At 38.0% G+C, this 26279-nt stretch overlaps 2 protein-coding genes and 1 long non-coding RNA gene across 3 annotated transcripts; 2 read left to right on the top strand and 1 right to left on the bottom strand.

Moving 5' to 3' along the window:
- Positions 1-6621: 6621 nt before the first annotated feature.
- Positions 6622-10636, bottom strand: LOC108854463 (cysteine-rich receptor-like protein kinase 10). Its single transcript, XM_018628028.2, has 7 exons — positions 9573-10636; positions 8204-8344; positions 7981-8099; positions 7673-7883; positions 7351-7588; positions 7115-7265; positions 6622-7025 (listed from the first exon to the last, which is right to left on the bottom strand). Exons 1-7 carry the CDS (start codon positions 10393-10395, stop codon positions 6705-6707), a joined length of 2004 nt encoding a protein of 667 aa, XP_018483530.1. The 5' UTR covers positions 10396-10636; the 3' UTR covers positions 6622-6704.
- On the top strand, positions 8863-10740 carry LOC130511691 (uncharacterized). The gene is made up of 2 exons (XR_008945187.1): positions 8863-9202; positions 9289-10740. It is a non-coding gene; the product is annotated as an uncharacterized LOC130511691 (long non-coding RNA).
- A 955-nt stretch (positions 10741-11695) lies between these two features.
- Positions 11696-14391, top strand: LOC108851125 (uncharacterized). The gene is made up of 6 exons (XM_057008336.1): positions 11696-11846; positions 11904-12598; positions 12828-13038; positions 13195-13489; positions 13601-13676; positions 13930-14391. Exons 1-6 carry the CDS (start codon positions 11696-11698, stop codon positions 14389-14391), a joined length of 1890 nt encoding a protein of 629 aa, XP_056864316.1.
- The last annotated feature ends 11888 nt before the right edge of the window (positions 14392-26279 follow it).

The raw sequence follows: 26279 nt of genomic DNA, 5'->3' as shown, positions 1-26279 counted from the left end.
GGAATTGAATGGTAAAAGCCAGCTGGGCTCCTGGATGTGGAAGAAGATTCTAAAACTTCGGGACATGGCTCAACAGTTTTACAAGGTGGATATAGGTAATGGAAGCAACACCTCCTTCTGGTATGATTGTTGGTCGGAACTAGGTGCAATATTGAAGCTGCTAGGAGACAGAGGAGTGATTGATATGGGAATTAGAAGAGGTGCAACAGTGGAAGAAGCGTTACTATCTGATGGGAGAAGGAGACGTCATAGAACTCAGATGCAATCAAGGTTGAAGAAGAGTTGAGGCTTTTAAGGTTAACTTATGATCCGGGGGAAAGTGATACTAGCCTATGGCGAAGCAATGCTGGATATAAGGCTCAATTCTCTTCTAAAGAGACTTGGAGTCTTATAAGAGATTCTAGAGAGGAATGTAGATGGATTCAAGGGGTATGGTTTTCGAAAGCCACTCCCAAATTTGCTTTCATTGCGTGGCTAGCAATGTTGAATCGCCTATCAACCATGGACAGAGTTTTTAGATGGAATAATGGAGTGGATCAAAGGTGTATCCTCTGCAACTCCTCTCCGGAGTCAAGAGATCACCTGTTCTTTGACTGTTCATATTCATCAGAAGTGTGGGAGTACCTCACAAAAGGAATTCTAAAATGATCCTACTCGACTAAGTGGATTGAGGTTAATAAGATTGTCTCGGACAAGACTATGGCAGTGGAGAAAGGTTTCTGTCTCGGGTATGCTATGCAGAGCGCCATCCATGCGTTGTGGTGGGAGAGAAATAAAAGAAGACATGGGGAGCCTCATATTCAAGCCCAAGTGTTTAAGAAGATTGTGGAGAAGAGCATAAGAAACAAGCTTAGCTTGAATGGCAAGAATGGACACAAGAAGCTTAGAGGAACTCTTTCTTTTGGTTTGGAAGTAGAGAGTAGAAGTAAGTATGAGACAAACAAACTCTTTAAATTCTGAAATACCTGGATGTAAAAAAGTAATTTGATAAATTCCAATTTAACATTCATTCAAAAAAAAAATTAGTATCTAGAGTAGTTAGAACAGTACGAGCGTGTGACTGATTATTTGAACCTAGATTTATAGGACAATTGAGAGGCATGAGAGTGAAATTGATTAACGGAACTTAAACCTTGATGGAGTAGATACATAGGCGCATATGAGAGTTGGTCTAGGATTTAGTTGAACATTATCGATCTGAGCGGTAATGCTTGTCTAAACAAGTATCGATCGACACTTTGTAGTATCAATTGGATACTCTTCCTGATTTCACATACGAGAGTTGGAATCACAAGATTTAGACATCTGATTAGTGATTGCATGTGAGATCTGGATTACTTGCTTATTGAATTTGAGTTCTAGGATTGAACCTATAAAACCCGTAGCATCCTTGATTTGTGTTTGAATCTCTTGATGATCTTTAAATCTAGCGTTTCTTTATGATATCTTACAACAGTTCTATCTACTTACTGCTTTGTTTAGTGTTTCTATATTGTTTGCCTAGTTTGATTTGAAACTTAAGTCTATTGTGTGAAAGATAGAGTCTCTATGGATTCAATCTTCAAGTACTACACCGAACCTCTTATTTGAGAAAATAGCTTGAAGGTTAATTTGAGTATAACTCTGAGTCAAAGTTCCATAAAAATAGAATCACTGCCCCCCTAATATGCATCTATTATCAAGAAACAAAGATCAATTATTTAGAGCAATATGCAATGTGAAAATTAAGCAATCAAGTAACCCAATCACCCAGTCTTCACAAGTGGTTAGATCATCATTGATCGCCGAGGCTCTCCGCTTGCCATTGGTAATCCAGCATCCCACGCACATCGGTTCTAGACAAAAAGTCTCAAAAAGCCTAATGAAGAGGCAATTCCACATCCCTTCTTGCGCCCATTGACTCTAGACACAAAGTCTAGAAAGCCTAAGGCATGTATCGCAAAAGAATCTTGTTATACTTTATATACATATACATAAAGGCCTATGGTCTTATCTCATTAAAAATAAATTGCTTTACCTTAAATATTTATTGGACGTAATGTAAGTCATCTTGGGATCTGAGTAATTTTCAGTGTTTTAATCAGATTCTGCTTGACTTATTTTCCCTTTGAACCTACATCTTGGGATCTCCAATCACATTGTGGAGTTTCCATCACATATGCTCTTAGTCATATGCAATAAACTAATTCTCTTGCATGATTTCAATTCTTGATATTTTCATTTAGTTTGAGCTTTTTCAACCTTCTGTTGACCTCCACTTGGCCTTGAATAAAACAAACTAATGCATAAAGACGGTCTAGTGGAAGTGGGAAATTGGGGATAAACCTTTGGTAAACCTGTCCTCAAGGTCATCTGCTGACTTGATGAAATCAGTATATATTACACCGTTTTAGATCAAGTCTCGTATGGTCTTATGTTATCGTCTAATGTGACACAATTACCATCACAGAGAGTATTCAGTGCCCGAGCTATAGCCGACTGACTATTGCAGTAAGTTCGTAGAGCCAATACTGGTCTCTCCCACATTGAAATATCTTCCAATAATCTACGAAGACATTATGCTTCTTCCGCTTCTTTGTATAAAGCAATGAACTCAAATTCCATGGTAAATCTAACCAATAAAGTTTCTTTGGAAGATTTTCAAGATACTTCTGCACCTCTGAGCGTAAAGACATATCTAATTATGGATTTTGATTTTTTGACTCTAGTATCCATTTTGCATTAATGTATCCTTCCATCCTTGCTGTTTCTTCACTGTAGTTCCACCCAAAACTTTTGCTATCGTAAATAACTTAAATACTGTTGTTATAGCTTTCTGGCATTGCCTGAATTACTTCCATAGCAACTTAATACATTTATAACATGCTCTAGATCGGGTCATGTACAATTGAAGTACAAAAAACTTCCAATTACTTGTGCATACCCCCCTGTGATATTGCCTTGCCTACGTTCTTGGTCAAGTGCAGTAGAGAGTTTACCAGAGTTTTTGCATTTACTTTGAGATGTTTTAAACCTCTCGAGTATCTTTTCAGCATAATTATCCTGAGATAAAGTTATCCCATCAGGAGTCCTTCTGATTTTAGTGCCAAAAATAAAATTTGCAAGACACATGTCTTTCATTTCAAACTGACCATCAAGTATGTTCTTGGTTTTTTGAATGATTTCTTTGTTCTTCTGATGATGAGCATGTCATCTATGGACAAGCACAACAGAATATACCCACTGCAACTACATTTGAAGTAAATGCATTTATCATATTCATTGATGTGAAACGCATTTGTCATCATGATACTGTCAAAGTACTAAAAATTAATATGCAATTTACTTCTTTAAATTAAAAGGGGAAACCTATTAAAATCTCAAAACTTTAAAAGTAGAAAAATTTGAACTTTCATTTCAGCCTCTCTAACATTATTTATTATTTTTTAAATCATTTAAATGTTCTTTGACTAAACCATTGTTGATATATGAAAGTTAACTGTTAAACATTTGTTACAAAAATTCGTTACAATATGATTATTTTCTTGTAGTGTTGCTGGTCATATTTTTTTGGGAATTGGAAATAGTTAAGTCAACAGAAAATGAAAATTTTTGGACAACTAAAATTTAAAAGGCTCGAGCGAATTCATTTTTTTCTTCATTTAATTTGTTCAAAGTTTTTTTTTGGCTGTTTCCTTTCATACAATCATATATATGCTTTCAGTAAGAAACAAAACATGTAAATAGCTGGACTATTTGGTTTCTTACAATAGGATGAAAAGAAGTACCTGTCAAATCAATGGCTTTAGCTATGCCAACTCATGTAATGTCCCTTTTCAGCTGCAAAAATAGCTACGAAAGAATTGAAAAATGCAATTGCGCATTTCTAGTAGAGTAGCAATGAAAAAATAGAAGTATTCATTAGTTCTCATGAGATAAAATGTTTAGGGAAAGGAAAATGAGGAATATGTTTTAGGGCTTTACAAGATGTAGGGGCTACTAAAGACACTATATAGGTTGATAATATGAACCAGATTATTTATTTTCGAAGGTTTTTAAAGGGTGATAATATATGAAATTAAATCCAGTAAAAGTTAACTCCCCTCCTTATGGATGGAGAAGTATTACTTCAATTCAATCTCTTGTTAATAAAGATCTAATCAAAAGAGTGGGAACAAGGGAAACAATCTCAGTATGGATTGCCCCTCCTCGCTCGAGGTGAGCAATACAAAAAGTCAAAATCAAATTTGAGTCAATTACTCAAAGTGAATAATCTAATTAATCCATTGGATATATCCTGGAATGTTAATTTGCTTAACGTGTATATACATTTATATGATGTAAATATTATTTGAATTATGGCAGTGAGTTGTTTCTCTTAACCAGATTCATATGGATGGAACTTTACAGTCTCAACTAGATATACTGTAAAGTCCGGTCATAACACAGATAAACTATATCCGGAAAAGGTACCAGATCTGGAAGTCTATGCACCAGATACATATGTGGTTGGAATCTGATTAGGATTGGTATAGCCTTCTCTTAAAGAAGAGAAAATAAATAAAGAGGAAATGCACACTATAAACTAAAAGAAACCGAGATTGTATCGCACAATACTAAATAGGCCTGCGACATTTAACCAGAACCGAATACCCAAACCGGATCCGACCCGGAATGGACCAGTTCGGTTTGGTTTGGTTTTGGTCATACCATAATTATCTGATGGGTACTGGTGCTGATTATCCATGGGTATCGGTTCGGTTTCGGTTTTTACCCGGAACCAATCGGGTACCCGATTAAACCAGGTTCTATGTTTAAAAAACACAGATTTACATCTCCCGAAGGTCGAAGCCGGGTTGGAAAGCGAAGTGCTATGTTTAGTACCACTACGCTACTTCATCTTCTTTGTTCTTAATTACATATTATTAATATATATATACGATTCCGATTCATTTTTCCTTGAAAGTATTAAAAAAATATATTTTTTCTGTAAATTATTTTATTTTGTGAATATATATATGTTCTACATAATAAACGGGTATCCGGAACCGACCCGAAACCGGCAGTACCCGACCCGAAACCCCAACTGAAATTTGTTAAGTACCCATTGGATATAAAATTCATTTATCCGAAAATCCGGACCCGATAGGATCTTATCTGAACCTGACCCGAATATCCGAAGTCCCAGCCCTAAAATCAAATTATAAATGGTAAACAAGCCAAATCAAAATTTAACAATAGCCAGGACTGAAAACCTGTAGAAGTATTCAAATATATGCTTAAATTTGAATTGAATACATATCAGTTGAGTGAGTGTTAGACCACATTCAACGTGGATATAAAGTACTGATTGATGCATCGTCAGAAGACACTGCACAAGACTTGCTTGTCGTAGATTTATCTAGATCAAGTGGATCGTTGATTCTAGTATGATCTGAAAACCCTGGTTGCCCGGGGACTGGTAAAGTCATATTTTTACTACTGAACATCACTAATATGGTTGACAAGGCTGGACTGTATGCAGAATCTTCGTGAACACATAAAAGACCAATATGGATGTAGCAAACCACTTCACTCTTCAGGAAATTATTAATGATATTTGGATCGACAAGATCTAATGCTGTTCCGTAGTTGCAAAGGCTCCAAGCCTATAAATCAATCAATCATTTCTAACCATAGCTATAATATAAGATTTTGTAGCAATAAATTAAATATAAAACTTTACTTCCTTTAAATTTACATAAGTGACCAAGTCATGTGAATTATCGGCCTCGTTTAAGCTCTTATTCTTCCTACCACTAATAATCTCAAGTACTAACACTCCAAAACTATAGACATCAGACTTCATTGAGAACCGGCCACACATCGCATATTCAGGAGACATGTAACTGCTGGAATTTACAACAAAACTCCCTTAATTTGGCAAAATAGTATTCACCAAAATTCAACGTACAAAGTAGTTGAGAGGAACATTTACTATGTACCAACTATTCTGCTTGTGTTGTCCTGAGTTTGTTCCAATCCGAAGATCCCAGCTATTCCAAAATCTGCAATTTTCGGATTCATACTCATGTCCAAGAGAACATTGCTAGCTTTTAGGTCATGATGTATGATTGTGAGGCGCAAATCTTAATGAAGATACATAATCCTCCAAGCAATTCCTACAAAGATATTGTATCGCTGAGTCCAGTCCAGCATACCTCGCTTTGCAAGTTTTGTGCTCATCCATGAGTTACAGTTAGATCCTAAGATTTGCAATACTAAAAATCAAAATCAAATTTTGAATCAATTACTCAAAGTGGATAATCTACTTAATCCATTGGATATATCTTTGAATGTTGATTTGCTTAACGTGTATATACATTTGGATGATGTAAATATTATTTGAATTATGGCAGTGAGTCGTTTATCTTAACAAGATTCATATAGATGGAACTTTACAGTCCCAAGTAGATGTACTGTAAAGTCGGGTTATAACACAGATAAACTATATCCGAATAAGGTACCAGATCTGGAAGTCTATGCATTAGATACATTTGGGGTTGGAATCTGATAAGTATTAGTATAGCCTTCTCTTAAGAATAAAAATAAAATGCACACTATAAAGGAAACCGAGACTGTATCGCACAACACAAAAACCAGGATTGAAAACCCATGGAAGTATTCAAATATATGCTTTAATTTAAATTCAATACATATCAGTTGAGTGAGTGTTAAGACCAAATTCAACGTGGATATAAAGTAGTGATCGATGCTTCGTCAGCAGACACTGTACAAGACTTGCTTGTCGTAGATTTATCTGGATCAAGTGGATCGTTGATTCTAGTATGATCTGAAAACCCCGGTCGTCTGGGGACTGGTAAAGTCATAGTGTTACTAGTGAACATCACTAATATGGTTGACAAGGCTGGACGGTCTGCAGGATCTTCTTGAACACATAAAAGACCAATGTGGATGTAGCGAACCACTTCACTCTTTGGGCAATTATTAATGATAATTGGATCCACAAGATCTAATGCTGTTCCGTAGTTCCAAAGCCTCCAAGCCTATAAATCAATCAGTTGTAACCATATCTATAATATAAGATTTTGTAACAATAAATTAAATATAAATTTTACTTCCTTTATAAACTTACATAAGTGACCAAGTCATGTGAATTGTCGGTCTCGTTAAAGCTGTTATTCTTCCTACCACTAATAATCTCAAGTACTAACACTCCAAAGCTATAGACATCAGACTTCATTGAGAACCGGCCATGCATCGCATATTCAGGAGCCATGTAACCACTGGAATTCACAACAAAATTCCTTAATTTGGCAAAATAGTATTCAACAAAATTCAACATACAAAGTAGTTGAGAGGAATACTTACTATGTACCAACTATTCTGCTTGTATTTTCTTGGGTTTGTTCCAATCCGAAGATCCTAGCCATTCCAAAATCTGCAATTTTCGGATTCATACTCGCGTCCAAGAGAACATTGCTAGCTTTTAGGTCACGATGTATGATTGTAAGGCGCGAATCTTGATGAAGATACAGAATCCCCCGAGCAATTCCTACAATGATATTGTATCGTCGAGTCCAGTCCAACATACCTCGCTTTGCAGGATCTGTGCTCATCCGTGAGTTACAGTTAGATTCCTAAGATTTGCAACCCCCCCACCCCCCGAATTAAAGAAATAAATGCAACTCACCGAACAGGAAGTAATCAAGACTTTTGTTTGGAACATACTCGTAGACCAATATCCTTTCTTCTCGTTCTAGAGAAAATCCAAGAAGCCTAACTAGATTTTTGTGCTGGAGCTTAGCAACAACAACAACCTCGTTCTTGAACTCTGTGTCACCTTGGTCTGATGACTTTGACAGTCTCTTCACTGCAACTTCAGTCCCATTCGTAAATATACCCTATCCAGTTTCACCAGCATCATCTCGTTATCCAAACATGTTTCCACCAGTTTCAATAAGAAGTAATTAACCTTATGCACAGTTAAAGAGTTAATACCTTGTAGACCTCACCAAATCCACCTTGACCAATCTTATTATCCTCTGAATAATAATTTGTTGCAGCTTGGATTGTTCTGTAATCAAGTTGCAGCGAGTGTGTAGTTGTTATATCATCCTCTGTTGCACAATAAAACTCTTAGTAATCAGGAAATAAGAGGCTGATCAATGCGATTAGTCAACCTAATAAAGATTGTTAATCAATTGATTACTTGAATTATTACCATTATTAAATGTTGGTTCTGTCTCATAAGTCCTCTTTGCCCTCTTTGCAAGGAAACAGTAACCAGCTATGATAAGCAGAACAACTACTATAGTAGGCACAACAATGGCTACCACTAACACCGATGAACTCCCATCTTTCCCTGCGTTGGAAAAGTCATTTAAAATATCGCCATTTTCAAAGTGAAGAAATTGTGCCGTAGAAAAAACAGAGGAAGAAGACAAATGATAGACAAAAAAGAAAACCTTTTTTTTAATCAACGACAGATAAAAAAAACTCTCAAATTCTAAGACAGTGACAAAGCATTGTTATTGATAAATGGAGAAGTCAGGAAAAAAATAAATTTTGAAAACAGATCAAATAATAGTAGTAGACAAAGAACAATTCTGAAATTTCGGTCCAAAGAATCAAAACTTTTTAAATTGGTATTGTTTTTTTTTTTTTTTTTTTTTTAAAAAGGCCTTCGAATTAAAATTGCAGAAAGGAAATAAAAACAAACAAGCCAATGGCTTTAGTCTGTGCTTTGGGCCGAGCCCATTACTAGTTAAAGAAACACATAAGAGAGAACTAGAGCCCAGTTGATTAATCAAACCCACTTATCAAATGTTGTTTTGTCGAGTAGGTGGAGAGACAAAGAGAAGGTTGTGGAAGAAGCTTAACGTCATCACGATCGGAGAAACCACAGTTGTGTCATCGCAGAAGAAGCTCGAGGATTTGCATGTCGGATGCTCTGAAGTCTGTTCCGGATTTGTTTGTCAATAAGCAAGAAGATCGCTTCCGGGGACCGGAAGATTTGCTGATGGTATCTTTTATTGCGCTCTGTCCAAATCCAGTAGATCGCTGCTTGAGTTGCTAGGAGCGTTAACCGGAGAGTGTCTCGATTCACACGAAGTGTGAGCAGTTGATGTAGTATGCTTTCCCAAGTAAGCGAAGGCATGAGATCACAACGAGCCGCGATTAGCCTCCACACAGAAGCGCTATAACTACACTCAAAGAAAAGGTGATTTCTACTCTCCTGAATAGTATTACAGAGCAGACAAAGAGGGTTGACATTCATTCCCCATCTGATTAACCTGTCTCTTGTAGGACAACGATCCAGCAATACCAACCAAGTCAAGAAACTGTGTCGCGGTATCCCATAAGCACACCAGACAATCGTAGCCCAAGGAACAGTCGGTTGGGGGCCTTTCAAGATTGTGTATATTTCTCCAGTGCTATATCTCTGCCTCAGATTACCATCTACCACCCATTCATAGTAATCCTCTGAATCCGTCAGTGTTACAGTTGTCAAGTGTACCTGAAGAGTCAACTGGTATTGTTAATTGGATAAGAACATGAAAAGCAACAGAAGAAGTAGACAGAGCTCTGACCAGGTTGGGGAGGAGTAGAAACCTGCGGCGGTGATGGTGATGGAAGTGTGCTAGTGGCGGATTCGTTGTAAAATAGGTAAGGCTCGTATCTTGAATTACAGCTCGGCAAAAGAATTCTTGCTCCAGTATTTTCAGTGGGTAACTGACTGATGGACGTTTCCAAGCAACGGGAACAGTCTTGTGTTGTAAGATCAGGGGTGCACTGAACTAGTCCGTATACTCTCTGAAACGCAGTAAAGTTGTCTTGTCTCGTACCAAATTTTCTGGAACTATTGGCAGCTTCGGCTGCGGCTTGGTTCATCAAGGACAAAACAAATTCTCGGAAGCTCTCTTGTTGGTTAGGTGGAATAATTCTCAGGCTGGACAAGATATATCCTTCTGTCGTCTGAACGGTCGAGAGTATATCCCGGTTGGAGTATCTTAACATACAGTTATCATAGTAGAGTACGGCCTCACTCTGATTTGGGCACACCGTTAAGGATTCGTTGACGGAAAAGGAGACGCAGTCACGGCAAGCTTCAAGCGAGAGACCTCCAAGACAAAGGAAAAGTCCGGTGACCTTGTCTGGGTCTTGACCCACTGTTTCGTTTTCGAATCCTGTGGAATGTGAAGCATTGCGGGAAGAGAGGAAAGACAAAAGAGTTGTGAGATTGTTATAGTAAGTGCTGTTCCTTGAATAAGTTGTTGTATTCGGACAAACAGAGTATAAGAGGGAAGGATTCTGAGCAGAAGCTCTAAAGCTTGAGAGGAAGAAAGAAAGGAAAAGGATGAAGAAAGAGGCGCAAGAAGACATTGTTCGGCTTCTAAGATTTGGGTTTCTCATATCATGGAGCTCCCATTTATACGTATTTATTTTTCTTCTGATAAATAACTTGAGATAGAGGATGGTTGTGGCAGACGACGATACGTCAATTCAAAGTAAACGACGGTCTTTGTTTCTATTTCTAGGACCGTCACATCTTAACCATAAACAAAATGAGTTGGAAATAATAATTAGGGAAGTTAACTCAAAAAATATGGATTTTAGAACTATAAACCATATAAAACTTTTTTTTATTATTACATTTTTTTAATACCTAGCGTGACCTTTTGTTACGTTGTAAAAAAATTGTAATTACAAAAATGCCATTACTTTTTAATGCTACGTAGGCAAAAAATTCGACACCATGTCAGAATGCGCCTCAAATTCAGTCGTAATGCGAAACGAACTTCGTTACGGCAGAGTTATAGTTACGAAGCGGCTGACTTAAAGAACTCGACTGACTTATGAGACACGCTGAGTTATGTTCATAACTCATCCAAACGTCACGGCTGACTTAAAAGAACTAAGGCTGATTTATGTGATAAAGGCTGAGTTATGCTCACATGTTATGACTGGCTTATCTATTGGTGGGCTGATTTATGAAAAGTTTGGCTGAGTTCTAGTTACGATACGGCTGAGTTAACTATCGCGGCTGATTAAATGATCGTCGGCAGGCTGACTTATGAGAGGTTGCTGCGGCTACGCTATGTTTAATCAGCCATAATAATCTGGATTAAGTAAACTCATCTTTGTGACGGCTGACTTCTTAGCAATAGATTAATTACTAGACTAGCATTCATTTGCCGGCTGATTTATAAGACGAGACGGCTTATTTATTAGCGAATATCTTTATTACGACTGATTTATTAACAAAATATTAATTAATAAAATAGTATTAACGTATCAACTGACTTATTATGAACTTAATGGCTGGCTTACTTTGGCTGAGTTAAGTGTTCGTAAAGTGGCTGACTTACCAATTTACCATGTCATCATCCATGTCAACTCGTATTTGCCATGTCATTACAACTGTGAAATTAGGGTTTTTGTTACAAACGCCACTTCTTTTCTTCATATTCATCTTCATCTTAGTCTCTTTCTCTAAAATCTTATGGATCCGATAATTATTGTTTCAGGTAACTGGATTAAGAAAAATAGATATGTATTCCAACCCGATAGCAGAGGATGTATAGTTCTGCAAGTAGATGAGAAAACAGCACTCGACGAACTCGCAAAGTCAGTACTCGATGATTACGGTTTGAATGAGTGGAGTCATCGGATTCAGCTTAGCTACATATTCTCGAATAAAGATTTGAAAACAATGGCGCACGACACGCCACCAGTTTACGTTCCCAATACTCGACAATTGCAAAAAACTTTAAGCCTAAGGAAGATCGAGAAATTACGTCTCTGTGTCGAGATTACGGAGAAGGATGATGGTGAAATCAGTCGGGAAGACGGAGCAGAGAAGAGTAAATGATTATATAGTTCAGAAGGAGAAGTTTGAGAAGTTGAATCTAGATACGAAGATTACGAAGAGGTTTACGATGGTTTAAGTTTGGAGGAGGAACACGACGACAATGAGAATAACTTCTCTAGTATCTTGGACGGATCAAACCAGAAAGATGTTGGAGAAGATGAAGAAAACGAAGAAGACGATGAATTTGAAAGCCGATTTGATATGTTCGACGACTCAGATGATGCATCATCCGAAGATGATAACTTCAGCTCATACGGTGAGTCTCCAGCACAAGACGAAGATTCACCGACACCACCGCCTAAAAGTAGATCTAAGAACTTGTGGATGGGCGGATGCAAAGAGGATCCCGAGGTTCTACGGTTAGAGATGTCTTCGCTAAACCTTGCTGTAGGTCAACGATATGAGAGTAAAGCAGAGTTAGAAAGACGACTGAAACTTCTTTCAGTGAAAGATGAATTTGATTTTGATGTGGAAGTATCCAATCCAGATTTACTCATTGTTAAATATTGGGTTGCTGGATGTATCTGGAGAGTTTGTGCTTCAACACAAGGGGATTCTCCGGCATTCTATGTTCGTATTTACGAGTCGTTACATACATGTTCTGTAACTGAGCGTTCTAATCGAAGTCGACAAGCAACACCAGATATTTTAGGGCAATTGTACAAGGACTATCTCGGCGATGTTGGTCCAGCCATTCGACCTACGAGTGTCGGAATAGCTCTCAATAAGCAGTTTGGTCTCAAGGTAAATGTTTTCTAAAGGCTGACTTACATCTACTATAAGGCTGAGTTATATCTTAACTATTTGGCTGTTTTATCACATGTTTCGGCTGAGTTAGTTAAGTTATTAGGTTGGGCTGAGTTATTTATAGGTTTCGGCTGAGTTATTTGTACTCGTCGGGTGAGTTATTTATACGTTTTGGCTGAGTTATTTGTCTTCATTTGTGTAGATGTCTTATTGGAAATCATAAAAGACGCTGAAATTTGGAAGGGAAATCGATGAGAGAACACCTGAGAGTGGGTTTGAAAACTTGCCTTCTTACTTATACATGATAAGAAGTGCAAATCCGGATACAGTAACGCGTCTTCAAATCAATGAGTTTGGAAGATTCATGTATGTGTTCCTTGCGTTTGGTGAGAGCATTAATGGGCTTCCTTTCATGCGCAAAGTGGTTGTTGTCGACGGTACGTTTCTTAATGGCAAATACAAAGAGACGCTTCTAACCGCACTAGCTTAGGATGGCAACTTTCAGATTTTTCCAATAGCATTCGCTGTGGTCGACACAGAAAATGACGATTCGTGGCACTGGTTTTTTACGCAACTAAAACATTTGATACCAGACGACAAGGATCTTGCGATAATCTCAGATAGGCATAAGTCGATTGGGAAGGCTATTCGAAATGTGTATCCGTTAGCTTCTCGGGGAATTTGCACGTACCATTTATATAAGAACATTTTGGGACGGTACAAAGGAAAAGATGTATTTCGTCTGGTGAAGAAAGCGGCAAGATGTTTTAGGATGCCTGACTTTACTGCAATTTACGAGGAGATTGAAGCGATTAATCCTGAACTTCACGGCTACCTCGAAAGAGCAGATCCCCGATTGTGGGCGCGTGTTCATTTTCCGGGCGAAAGGTATAATTTGATGACTACGAACATTGTGGAATCGATGAACAGAGCATTGTCAAATGCTAGAGGTCTTAACATTGTTCGACTATTATAGTCGATACGGGTTATGATGACCAGATGGTTTGCTGAACGGAGAGATGCTACTGCATCGCAGCCAACTACGCTTACACGTTGTGTAGAGAAACTACTACAGGTAAGTCAGCCTTAATGTTGAATAAGTCAGCTCAAATAGATTGCATAAGTCAGCCCACATTATAGTTAGTTACATAAGTCAGCCAAATAGATTGCATAAGTCAGCCCAGCAGATTGCCTAAGTCAGCCCACATAGATTGCATAAGTCAGCCTTTATATTGTATAAGTCAGCCGTAACTTTAATAAGTCAGCCTATAATGTTTTTCAAGTAAGTCAGCCTATAATGCTTTTCATTGTTTATTTATCTATAATAGGGTCGTGTTACTACCGCGAGACTGTTGACGGTACAAAGGATCGATGCTAATCACACTGAAGTTACATATGGTGAGTCTTTGCATGTTGTTAACTTGGAAGGGAGAAAGTGCACATGCAGGCGTTTCGAACGGGAGAGAATTTCATGTTCGCATGCAATCGCAGCTGCGGAGTCCAGGAATGTTTCTCGTATATCCCTGTGCAGTCCTTACTATACCAACGCTTATTTGGTGAGCGCATACGCTCAATCAATCATGCTGGGGTATTCAGCGCAACCAGTTCCAGATAACGTGGTTAACCTCCCATGCTTTCCCCCGTCTATTCGTCGTCAGCCAGGAAGGCCTAAAAAAAATAGAATGAAATCTGCTTTAGAGGTTGCACTTGAAAAAAAATGTCCTAGGAAAGAACACACATGTTCTCGTTGTAGACAGAGTGGTCATAATGTAAAAACTTGTCCGATTTAAAAGTGATGTATTAGTTTCAATTATGTGGCTGAGTTGTTGATTTTAATGTTTCTAATTACGGCTGTGTTATTGACATTTAAATACTGAGTTATATGAAAGACTGAGTTAACTAAATAATGTGGCTGAGTTATTGACTTGTAAAGGCTGGGTTATTTACATATGAAGGTTGAGTTATTGACTTGTAAATAACCCTTTCGATTTATATATGGTATACTTTGTATTATATAAGCCATACGGCTGGCTTATTGAAACGATGTGGCTGGGTTATATTAAAGACTGAGTTAACTAAATAATGTGGATGAGTTATTGACTTGTAAAGGCTGAGTTATAATTTACATGTAAAGGCTGAGTTATTGACTTGTAAAGGCTGGGTTATTTACATGTAAAGGCTGAGTTATTGACTTGTACAGGCTGAGTTATTGACTTGTACAGGCTGAGTTATTGACATGTACATGATGAGTTATTGACTTGTACATGCTGAGTTATTGACTTGTAAAGGCTGGGTTATTAACATCTACAGGCTGGGTTATTGACATGTAAAGCCAAACTCTAGTTAGCATCCAATCAGGCTTCTTGCGACCAAGTGCCCAATCCCTCTTCAGCAACCACATTTGTTGACGAAACATCGATCTGGCAACGCGATTAAAATTCTCCGAAACAAAATGTTACTTTTCTTTAAGAACCGTTTTGATTCTCCCAAACAAAATGTTAATTCTCCCAAACATTTGTTTTCTTGATTTCGTAACAAAATGTTTACCCGATTAGATGAGGAAGACACTTTTCTTTAAGAACCCTAATTCCAACTTTTTCTTCTGAAAAAGTTACTTTATTACATCTATATATAGAGCTGGGCCAGCTATGGGCTAAAATATTTTCAAGTTCCCGCACAAACATATTTTCAAGTTCCCGCCCAACGGCTGAGTTAATGTCATATTACGGCTGAGTTTATGTTTAGGATAATTTTATGTTTTAGGATTTAGGGTTAAGTATTTGGGGGTTAGTGTTTAGGATTTAGTGTTTATGGTTTAGTTACCACTATAAAATATAAGAAATTACACAAATTCAGTTGTAAAAACATTTATATGGTATACTTTGTATTTGGTGCGTTCAACACATATATAGTTACAAAGGTTTTAAGTGTTTGTAAGACAACTTATACCTCAAGACCATTATCAATTTAAAACTTGTAAATTCAATGAAGAATACACAGTCTGTTGGTTATATATTCATCTAAAACTGATAATATTAATTTATAATAACTTTTTAAAGTACATTTTCCAATATTAGGGTATGTTTGTGGTTTGGTTGGATTATCTAAGCGATACGGCTAGCTTATTGAAACGATGTGGCTGGGTTATATTAAACCCTTTCGATTTTTGAGGGTATGTTTGTGGTTTGGCTGGATTATCTAAGCGATACGGCTGGCTTATTGAAACGATGTGGCTGGGTTATATTAACCCCTTTTGATTTTTGAGGGTATGTTTGTGGTTTGGCTTGATTATCTAAGCGATACGGCTGACTTTTTGAAACGATGTGGCTGGGTTATATTAAACCCTTTCGATTTTTGAGGGTATGTTTGTGGTTTGAAACGATACGACTGGATTATTGAAACAATGAAGCTGGCTTATTGAAACAATGTGGCTGGCTTATAGAAACATACCATTAGCTAAAGTCAAATACAAATCGTTCAAAAGGTTACTTAAATTGTTCATACATGTCATTTCCTTTTTCATCGAGGATATCTGCTGCCATCTTCACCCGTATACCTTAAATATTACTATCATTTATCCCATCAAAAGTCACGCCAAGCGCTAAGCATTCCACAAACTTCAATGCATACACTCCACAATCGCCAATCTGGTTGTTTTGTGGAATGTATTTGCCTTTTCGGAATGTGGGAGGAATATTCTCGTTCAACATCGCAGGTAGCATTTGCGTAAGAGGCTTAAATGCATCTACAATCTTCTTTTCACTTTCGGGTGTTATCTGTCCAATGATTGGATCATAGCAATCAATCTTCTCCTTAAGCAGATCTACGTGAAATGCCACCCAATGATCGCCACCAGTTTGAAGCACTCCGTACAGATGATCCACATCCTCATACCACTTCAAGTTTGTAGGACAGTCCAGGGGCATCCTACCGTTTATTAACTCTTCATAGCCATTATCTTTGAATTTCATCCGCTACGGATTTATCTTGAATTGCATGTAACCGTGAACCCATGTACTGAGGAACCAGAGGTCAATAAATGCAATGCGCTTGGACCAATATGGGCTGGGATCTTGCATGGACCTTTTGGTGGGGACTCGCAGAAACGCACTAACATGTTATGCAAAAATAAAAAATCAAGTCAATATAAACGAATAATTAACTCAGCCATATAGAAGACATAACTCAACAATATAGTACACTAAACTCAGCCGTAAATAACACATAACTCAGCCACAAAAGAATACTAACTCAACCACATAGAATAATAAACTCAACCGTAAAGAACACATACCACAGCCATATAGAAGACATAACTCAACCATATAGTACACTAAACTCAGCCGTAAAGAACACATAACTCAGCCAAAAAAGAATACTAACTCAGCCACATAGAATAATTAACTCAGCCAAAAAAGAACGTAGACTTACATCATCAAACAGCCATCCATAATCTTTCACTGGCTACGGTCTTTCAGTGATGATGATTCTGTAAAACTCACCCTCATGTGCTGCTGTTTTTTTAGTGGGAACGTCCTTATGTTTCTCTAGGTGTTCCTTAAGTTTATCCAATTTTGCTGGATCAACCGGTGTTAAAGGATCATATATTGCTGGTGAAGGTTCAAAATTCTTCCTCATACACGTCGTTCCATTGTCTCCAATGTGAGGAAAAACTGGTGGTGAAAGAGCATTTTCAGCGAACAATGCACGGCCACGGCCAGTTGGAGATAACTGAACATTTTTCTCCCGATATTCCTTAATTCTTGCAGATCTGATTATATCCTCTTCCTCCACATCAGACTCCGGAAGCACTTCGTCTTGTGCTGCGATATATTGGTCAGTAATATCCGCCAAATCACTATCAGATTGAATCGGTTTCGGCTGAGGTACAGTTACTGTTATTACACCGCCACGCGTTCTTCTTTTTGGGGCCTCATGCGCCTTCGCTTTCTTCTTTAACTCAGTCGTCTCTTTCCTTTCCTCAACCAGCCGTGCCTTCTTCTCAGCCGCCTCTTTCCTCAACCAGCCGTGCCTTCTTCTCAGCCGCCAATTTCTTAGGATCCTTCACTTTCTTCTTTGACTCAGGCGCCTTCTTTGCTAACTCAGCCTCCTTATCGTCCTTCGCTTTCTTCTTTAACTCAGCCGCCTTCTTTGCTAACTCATCCTCCTTCGTTGCTAACTCAGCCTCCTTATCGTCCTTCTCCTTAACCTCATCTCCTCTTACCTTTAACTTTACCTTGCATCCGCGTCCTACGGCTGGGTCTTTAGAAGGAGAAACAGTAACAAAATCAACATCACTTGCCTGAGCTACTGTTCTGAAGGCCTTAGCAGGAGAGGCCTTAGCAGGAGAGGCCTTAGCAGGAACTAGTGACAGATTGCTGCGGCGGTGGTGGCGGTGGCGGCAACGATAAAGATTATTGTTCGGGAACTTTAGATAAGTACTCCTCCACTGCAATTCTGACTAAATTAGCAATGTTGGAATCTCTAGACTCGTATCTAGTTAATCGCTCTTCAAATTTGTTGAATCTCTCATCGACGATATCGAATCTATTATCGTAGTTGTCTATTTTTGAAGAAATTTTCTCCAAAGAATGCATTATGGTCAACAATACCTTCTTGTTCCCAATATCTTCCGTACTTTCCTTCTCGCGAGCACCCTTCCCCTCCACAGCAACTTCATCCTCAACAATGATGTTCACTTTCTTCTGCTTCTTAATGGGTGGTTCAGCCTTTGACAAACCACCAGCCTTTGTTTGTTTGTGTTTCATCGGTGTTACCCAAAAACCTCTAACAAACCGACCTGTATATATGTCGGTTATCAAGTTCACAAGTCGCGTGTCATCTGATTCATCTGGCCACTGAGTAAACATCTCTTCTAAGGAGTCCTTCATAACCATTTTTCTCACGCGCACCTGAAAAATCAGCCACCAAATCAAAATAACTCAGCCATGCTAATAACTCAGCCGTAAGGAACAAATCACTCAGCCGTAAAGAACAAATAACTAAGCCATAAAGAACAAATAACTCAGCCGTAAAGAACAAATAACTCAGTCGTAATGAACAAATAACTCAGCCGTAAAGAACACATACACATAACTCAGTCGTAAAGAATAAATAACTCAGCCGTAACATTTAATAAAAAAGCCACAAAGTACCAAAAACCCAGCCACCATATAAACACTATCTCAGCCATCAAATAACTAATACCAAAAAACCCAGCCACCATATAAACACTATCCCAGCCACTTAATACATATTAAATAATAAATCAGCTGACACCTTACCTCGCCATGTTATTTAATCTCCTCAGCTATGACAGTATCTAAACTTGTAAGTGTACGCTTTCCACCCCATGGGAAAAGAGGAACTTCTTGCTCATCGACCACTCTCCCAAAACGCTCTCCAAAACAAGTGACAGACTCATATGCCCAAACCAATAACACGTTCGTCAGACCATTTATGAAGTATGACTTTCCTTGTGGATCCAACCTCTTAATAAAGTCAACAAGAACTTCATATGCAGTCCGACCCCATGGATACGTCATCATGGCTTCATCGTCGAATACTCTTTTTGCACTTTCAAACGGTATCCTAGAATTATGATGCATAGCATAAAGTCCCATGGCTTGAAGAAGTAACAGCCCTAGCCATTTACGCTGACCGAAACTCCACGCCGGACAGACCTCTAATGCTACCCTCAGTTCATCTAACTTTGGTCCTTGCCCAAGCGGCACCTTCAACACCTTCCAAAACTCTTTGTATTGGTCAGGTTCAAAACTTTCTGTTGGCACTGGATCTGTGTTTAACCCAGTTATCTCACCAAATTCGTTTAAACTAAATCTGAGAGGTTCATCGCCAACTAGACTCCAAATCTCCTTCTTCTCTACTCTAAGCTGTCGACATAGTAGATAGTGTACAAGCTTACCAGACCACACGCTCTTGCGTCCAGCTAGCTTAACAATAATTCCAAGAGGACTCTCCCTCAGGTAATTCCACACATCCACTCCTAATGCTTCTCTGACGTTAGGGAACTCTCCCATATGCATATTGTGATTAATCTCTTTATTTTCTAGTTTAGAAGCCCCTTCAGCGTAAAGTCGTGGAGGATAATCCCGTGCTTGATCTTCAGAAATAGCCATATGATCCTAAAACACATATATATAAATCAGCCGCAATAGAAACAAACTCAGCCAAAACAAAATATATAACCCAGCCACAATATAACGCAGTCATAATAGAAACAAAACTCAGCCACAACTTAATCAATAACTCAGCCGCATTATAATCAATAACTCAGCCACAATAAATCAATAACTCAGTCACAATATAATCAATAACTCAGCCATATCATAACAATAACTCAGCCGTATGATAATCAATAACTCAGTCACAAATAATCAATAACTCAGTCACAATATAATCAATAACTCAGCCATATCTTAACAATAACTCAGCCACAACATAATCTATAACTCAGCCGAAATGAAAATCTATATTTTCACAACGTAAATCAAACTCAACTCAGCCACACTATCCAATAACTCAATTACAACATAGTCTATAACTCAGCCACATCGTAAATTAAACTCGGCTACAATATAAATCAAACTCAGCCACAACATACCGGAGAAGATGATGTCGTAGATACGATTGCGTAGACACTTTTGCAGAGAAGAGAATGTCGGAGAAGAGAATGTCGGACACAGTTCGATACGAGACGATTAGTTGTGACAAAGATGATATCAGAGACGGTTAGGGTTTAACAAGGTCGGTGAAGATGATAATGGAGAAGATAATATCGCAAACAGTTCGAAACAGTTCGAAACGAGATTCTACGTTACGTCGAAGATGATTTCGAACTCGGTTAGGGTTTAACGAAAGTTGTGAAGAAATTTGTAACGTCGAAGATGATATTACTTTTTTTTCCCTTTTCATCGGAGTTATGGGACGGTTGATGACATAAATTAGTGACGTGGTGTTTCTAATTAGTGACGTGGACTTAATACTTAAAATTTGTATAAAAATAACAAATTAAATAAGGGGGTTTATTGTAATTTATTAGGAGTCTGAAAATATTCTAGCAATTTGATGAAAATGTATGTTATTCTAGTCATATTTCAACTAATATGTGCTATTCTAGTTTTTTTTCTCTAATAATTATAGGTCTGTTCATTTTAACTGACATTTAAAAGTAACTATTATTTTAAAATTTCGATACAAAATTTATTAATCTTATATACTATATGATTCTTTACATTTTTTCATGATTACTTTTCTACTTATTGAAATATTATTTGATTTATATAAAATGAGATTTTTATTTAGAAAATATACAAAATTAAATATTCTCTTAATATGTCTGCAAGACAACTAAAATAAAACAGATGGAATATTGAAATAATATGGAATTTACTAGTTTTCACCGATAATATATATATATATTTTTAGAGTTCATTTATTATCTTTGGAGTTTATTTTAGAGTTTTTTCACATTCATGAATGTTTTGGGGAAAATTACCATGATATAGATAGTTCTTACATCGAATAGATCTTCCGGAAAGCGATGGATAGATCTCCAGCTGCCAAAAATAAATATCAAAGGAGTCAACAAGGGTAGGATCAAAAGGCTAATTAAAACAGTCTTAAAAATCCGCCCCCATCTGCGCTTGAAAGAAGGTAAACACCCTTCTGCGACGGATGCCCTGTCTAGACGAACGAAAAAAAAGTACTCCCTCCAACGAGAACTGTCATTGGAAAAGCATTTTATTATTTCCATAAAGTGTCGCGGCTTGAAAGCAAAAAAATGATTGGTCGACGTTCTGTACAAACCCAAAAGGGCCACTAAATGATCATCGCTAAGATTCACTCCTTGCTCAAAGCCCATAACTATTATCCCAACAAGGCGCTTCAAACCGCGAGGAGAAATTTGACTTATTGAAACATCAAAACGATTCAGGACCTCGACCTTAGCAAACCATAAGCGGCCGTGCAGAAGTTAATCCTCAAACAAAGTAAACCATCCCTGGGGAGAGGCGTCGGCTCTTTCTCCCTCTTGAGGAAGACGAAACACTACATCCCCCGGAACCTTACAGAATCCGCGAACAGTATTGAGAAAGGGATAAGTGCTTCTGCTTGGTCCAACGGCTACCTGCCCGTCGCGAGGCCTGACGGGGATCCATGCCTCAGGTGGAGACCCCTCTGAACCACATGCGCCAAGACAGTACGACTCGGCCTCCTCACGGCTGACGCGAAGTGGCTTGGCATCGATTACCGGTGCGGTTCTGCGGTCCCCAACAGAAGTGCTCCCGAGTTCGACCAGTGGAGGAAAGGTATTCTCGGCCATTCTCTCTCTAAAAAGAAATAATAGGAAAGTTGTGAGCGCTGCGCCATATGGTCGCCATTCTCCAAACCAGCTCGCCATATGGCAAGCGTGCTCTCCAAGCGTGCTCGCCATCGCAATATGGCAAGCGCGTGCTCTCCAAGCCCGCTCGCATTATGGCGAGTGCGTGCTCTCCAAGCGAGCTCGCATTATGGCGAGCGCGGTTCTCATGAGCCCGCTCGCCATATGGTGAGCGCGGTTCTCCTGAGCCCCCACTCGCCATATGGCGAGCGTGTGCTCTCCGGGCCCGCTCACCATATGGAAAGTGCGGTGTCTCCTAGCCCGCTCGCCATATGGCGAGCATGTGTTTTCCGGACCAGCTCGCCATATGGCGAGTGCAGTGTCTCTGAGCCCGTCCGTCATATGGCGAGCGGGCTCGGAGACACCGCGGTCTCTCCAAACCCACATGCCATATGGCGAGTGTAGTTAATCCCGGACAGTCCGTCGGATCAATATCGTGTACTCTCGTCTAACGTTCATAATTCCATCCCGTACTGTCTCTTGTTTTGTCTCAATTGGAATCATCGTCGTAACTTTGCTGAAGAAGCCGCATAAACTCTTTTTTATTAAAATACTAATGAATCGGATGAAACGGCGACGATTAACTTAAAACACCAGTTGCCTCGACTATAAGATTGATTTCGAGATCATTTTACAAAACCGGCATTGCGTCGAAAGAGATTTCTCAAACGATCATAAAGTGCCAAAGAGGCCGAAAGACAGCCCAAAGAGGTCTATAAAACGCGGCCAAGGTCTACTTACGATTTTAGAAGAGATTAAGTCTAAAAATTTCTATGACGGTTTACTATTTTGTTTACAGAAGAAGATAAATGTCACGTTTCAGAAGATAAATGTCAAGTTCCAAAGATAATAATGAAAATCGAGGAAAATAAAATATTTCCGCAAAGAGATAAACTTGTGCCTGGAGGCAAAAATGAAAGACCAAACTGACTTAAGAAGAGTATATAAAAGAGTCCAAGGCGAGAGGCACGAGGAAGAACTTTTTCGGAACTACTTACTAGTGATGGATATCAGACACAAACATACGGATGTACTATTTGGAGAATCGGCTTGTTTGACCAGAACTTGATTGTAGCTAACAAAAAAAAAATCTAATAGCTTTTTTGAATTAATTTGCTTAATAGTTTTTTGGCAGAAAAGATGCATCGATAAAAACAATATAATTTCCATCTAAACTTTCCTGGAGGCTAATGTCCATACAATCTCGATAGTTGTATGTACAGGGAGATGATAAGGTGATGATCACACTGTTGAATAGAGGCCGTAATCGTATTGAAGTTTGTAACTACGGAAAATAAGACCTAAATCGAACAGTTAATTGTTTTCAAATTAATTTTTGGAAAACTGATATGAACTTTGAAGTTAAGAATAGTACACAATAATTTTCCACAATCTTGAATTTATGGTTTGTGTTTACTTTTTGGGGTTCAGGTTGATTGTTTACTTAGAATTTTGAATTTTGACTCCTAATACGGCGTTTTCCTAATTATCAATAATGTTGCGGCCAATATTGCTAAAGTCAAAGTTTCTATATCATCAAGAATAGAAACATTGGATTTAATGCTTAACAAAATTTGGACATGACCATCCACTCAATACAAAAAATCTTTTGAACTGTCATGTCTGCATTTGTCGAAAGTTGTTATCTAAGCACCAATTCTGAATTTTTTTTATGTTCATTCAGAATTTTAAAATAATTTTCAGCCATAAGGCTTAGAATTGATGTTTATATTTTTATTTGGAAGATTTGCCCAAAATGATTCAAACAAAAAATCTAAACTTTCAAAAATATACATCATAAAAATTAAATAGAAAATCTGTGGAGGATTTTAATTATTTTCTAATTAGTTATTTTAAAAAATTAGTAAACTACTCATTTTCTATTTTTATAATACTCTACATCAATAGGATGTTTTGGTCCAAGTGGTAAAGAGGTCCGATTGGAACTACTGTCATCTGGGTTTAATTCATATTAGGAGGAAATATTTATAATGTTTAGGTTCCCAACAACGTGATAAAACACTTTTTCATTTAAAAAATACAGTATACCTATTTCTCTCTAGAAATTAAGATTTTTTGCAAGATGAACGCGGTGACATGAAATTGTCAAAGAGTAAAGGCCAATCTGACAAAGGAACATCTTGATGAGTTGTATCATTTTTTCCTATCCAGATTTCTATTCATATCAGAGACAAAAAAAATCATCATGTTCTGCAAAATTTGCAAGTATCTTATGATTATGATCAAGTTTATACCGTCGAGCCTTGTGGACGAAGCGGTGGTCTAGCTTTATATGGATGATCCTTCGGTTTCTATTTTGTATGCGGATGGACACATGATTGATATTAAAACTAAACCTGAGGGACATGCGATCTTATTGACCTTTGTGTACGGTAACCCTGTTGTTAGACATCGAGATTCGATTTGGGAACGATTGTCATGCACGAGTAAAAATAAGATCAAAGCATCATGATTGGAGATTTCAACAAGATCACTGGAGACGATGAGAAGAGGAGAGGAAGACGTCGTTTAGAGAGCTCATTCCTTCTAATCTGAATCATTTAGAAACTGTGGAATGTTGTATTTCTCATATAAAGAAAATTCATTCTGGTGGGTGGGAAAAAGATGATCCGGAAAAGTTAAATTCAAGTTGACAGAGTAGTGGCGAAATGAAGAATGGCACGCTTTTATTTACCCAACCTATTGTGGAATACCTACAACAATGGGGGTTGAATTATATGTCAGTTTTAGCACGAATCCAATCCAACGTTTGAAAGACAGAAGAGTTTCATATTTGCCAAGAGGTGGATAGGACAACCAGAGTTCAAAGAAGCGGAAATCTCGAGATATAGATAGTTTGATGAAATTCCAGTACGGAATTTTCATCAAAAAGTTACCTCATGTCATAGTAAGTTCAATACTTGGAAAAAGGAATAATCCGACAAACTCCATTGTATTGATTGAAGAATTGAAAATTAAGATAGATCTTGACCTACATAACGACAATACTACATAAGAGTTGGAGGATTTGAGAAGACAGTTTATATCGGCTTTTAGAGAAGAAAATATTTTTTGGGAACAAAAAAAGCATAGATTATTGGCATATAGATGGGGACTGAAACAAAAAATTTCACCAGGCCATAACAAAGAAATTAAGAGCCCGGAATTGAGTAATCAGTATAAAAGACGAACATGGGAAGTTGGTAGGGAGTGAAATCGAAGTGGAGAATGTTCCTGTTCAATACTTTGAGACCTCTTCTCTATCAGACTTGGATGCCACCTCCGTTTTATTTCTGAAAAGGGCTCCCTCGCTGATAACATGTTACTTTAAAAAAAAACATCAGATTTAGAGATTAGGAGAGTCTTATATGATATCAACCCGGAAAAAGCATCCGGACCGGATGGCATGATTTGTAAACTATATCAAAAAAATTGGCGCAAAATGCTTCAAGACATTATTAGACTTATGAAAGATTTATTCACCGCTGGAAGTTTCGACCCAAGCTGAACCAGAAAAATATATGTCTCATTGCCAAGAAGAATAGACCTAAGGAGATGACCGAGTTCAGACCCATTATTCTTTGTAATGTGAGCTATTAGATTATCTCCAAGCTATTATGCAAGAGACGCAAGAAAATCATCCCAAGATTAATCAGAGACGCAATCTGCCTGTGGGGTAAGGTTTTTGATTACTGATAACATTCTGTTAGCACGAGAAAATTTTCACGCCCTACGGACTCCCACGATACATAGGGCAGAATTTATGGCTACAAAAACAGACATGAGTAAAACATATGATAGAGCGGAATGGAGCTACATTTCAGCTTTGATGTTGAAAATATGATCTGACGAGAGATTCGTTGACCTTATTATGTGCTGTGTCACTTCGGTCTCAAACCAAGTTTTAATAAATGGCGAACCGAGAGGGTGAATCCTACCAAGGAGTGTTTTGAGACAAAAATACCCTTTATATCCCATTTCATTTTTTGTGCACAGAGGCACTTATCTCCCTCCTGAGCGGAGCAGAAGCCGAGAGGCGGATTGTAGGACTTTTCTTAGCTATGGCAAGCCCAAGTATTTCATACCTTTTGGTCGCAGAGGATAGTTTTTTCTTCTGTAACGTGGAAGGGAGCCAATGTACAAAGATTATGAAAATCTTAGATGCGAATGGGAAAGCATCTGGACAAGATTAAATGCAGCAAAATCCTTTGTCATTTTTGGAAACCAAGTTGACCACTCCCTAAAACACGAAATTAAAAATGTCTTTGGCATTTTAAC

Source organism: Raphanus sativus, chromosome 4, assembly GCF_000801105.2.
Source record: "Raphanus sativus cultivar WK10039 chromosome 4, ASM80110v3, whole genome shotgun sequence".
NCBI classification, from domain to species: domain Eukaryota; kingdom Viridiplantae; phylum Streptophyta; class Magnoliopsida; order Brassicales; family Brassicaceae; genus Raphanus; species Raphanus sativus.
This window is presented reverse-complemented; position numbering and strand designations above follow the sequence as displayed.

What these genes read in the sequence shown, in the direction of transcription:
- LOC108854463 (XM_018628028.2), bottom strand. Translation starts at nt 10,395, where the DNA reads ATGAGAAACCCAAATCTTAGAAGCCGAACAATGTCTTCTTGCGCCTCT. An exon ending in AGAACCAACATTTAATAATG is followed by an intron (nt 8,100 to 8,203) that starts GTAATAATTCAA and finishes ATTGTGCAACAG; the next exon opens with AGGATGATATAACAACTACA. An exon ending in CACATGACTTGGTCACTTAT is followed by an intron (nt 7,026 to 7,114) that starts GTAAGTTTATAA and finishes ATTGATTTATAG; the next exon opens with GCTTGGAGGCTTTGGAACTA.
- LOC108851125 (XM_057008336.1), top strand. Translation starts at nt 11,696, where the DNA reads ATGGCGCACGACACGCCACCAGTTTACGTTCCCAATACTCGACAATTG. An exon ending in GGAAGACGGAGCAGAGAAGA is followed by an intron (nt 11,847 to 11,903) that starts GTAAATGATTAT and finishes CTAGATACGAAG; the next exon opens with ATTACGAAGAGGTTTACGAT. An exon ending in GTTCATTTTCCGGGCGAAAG is followed by an intron (nt 13,490 to 13,600) that starts GTATAATTTGAT and finishes TATGATGACCAG; the next exon opens with ATGGTTTGCTGAACGGAGAG.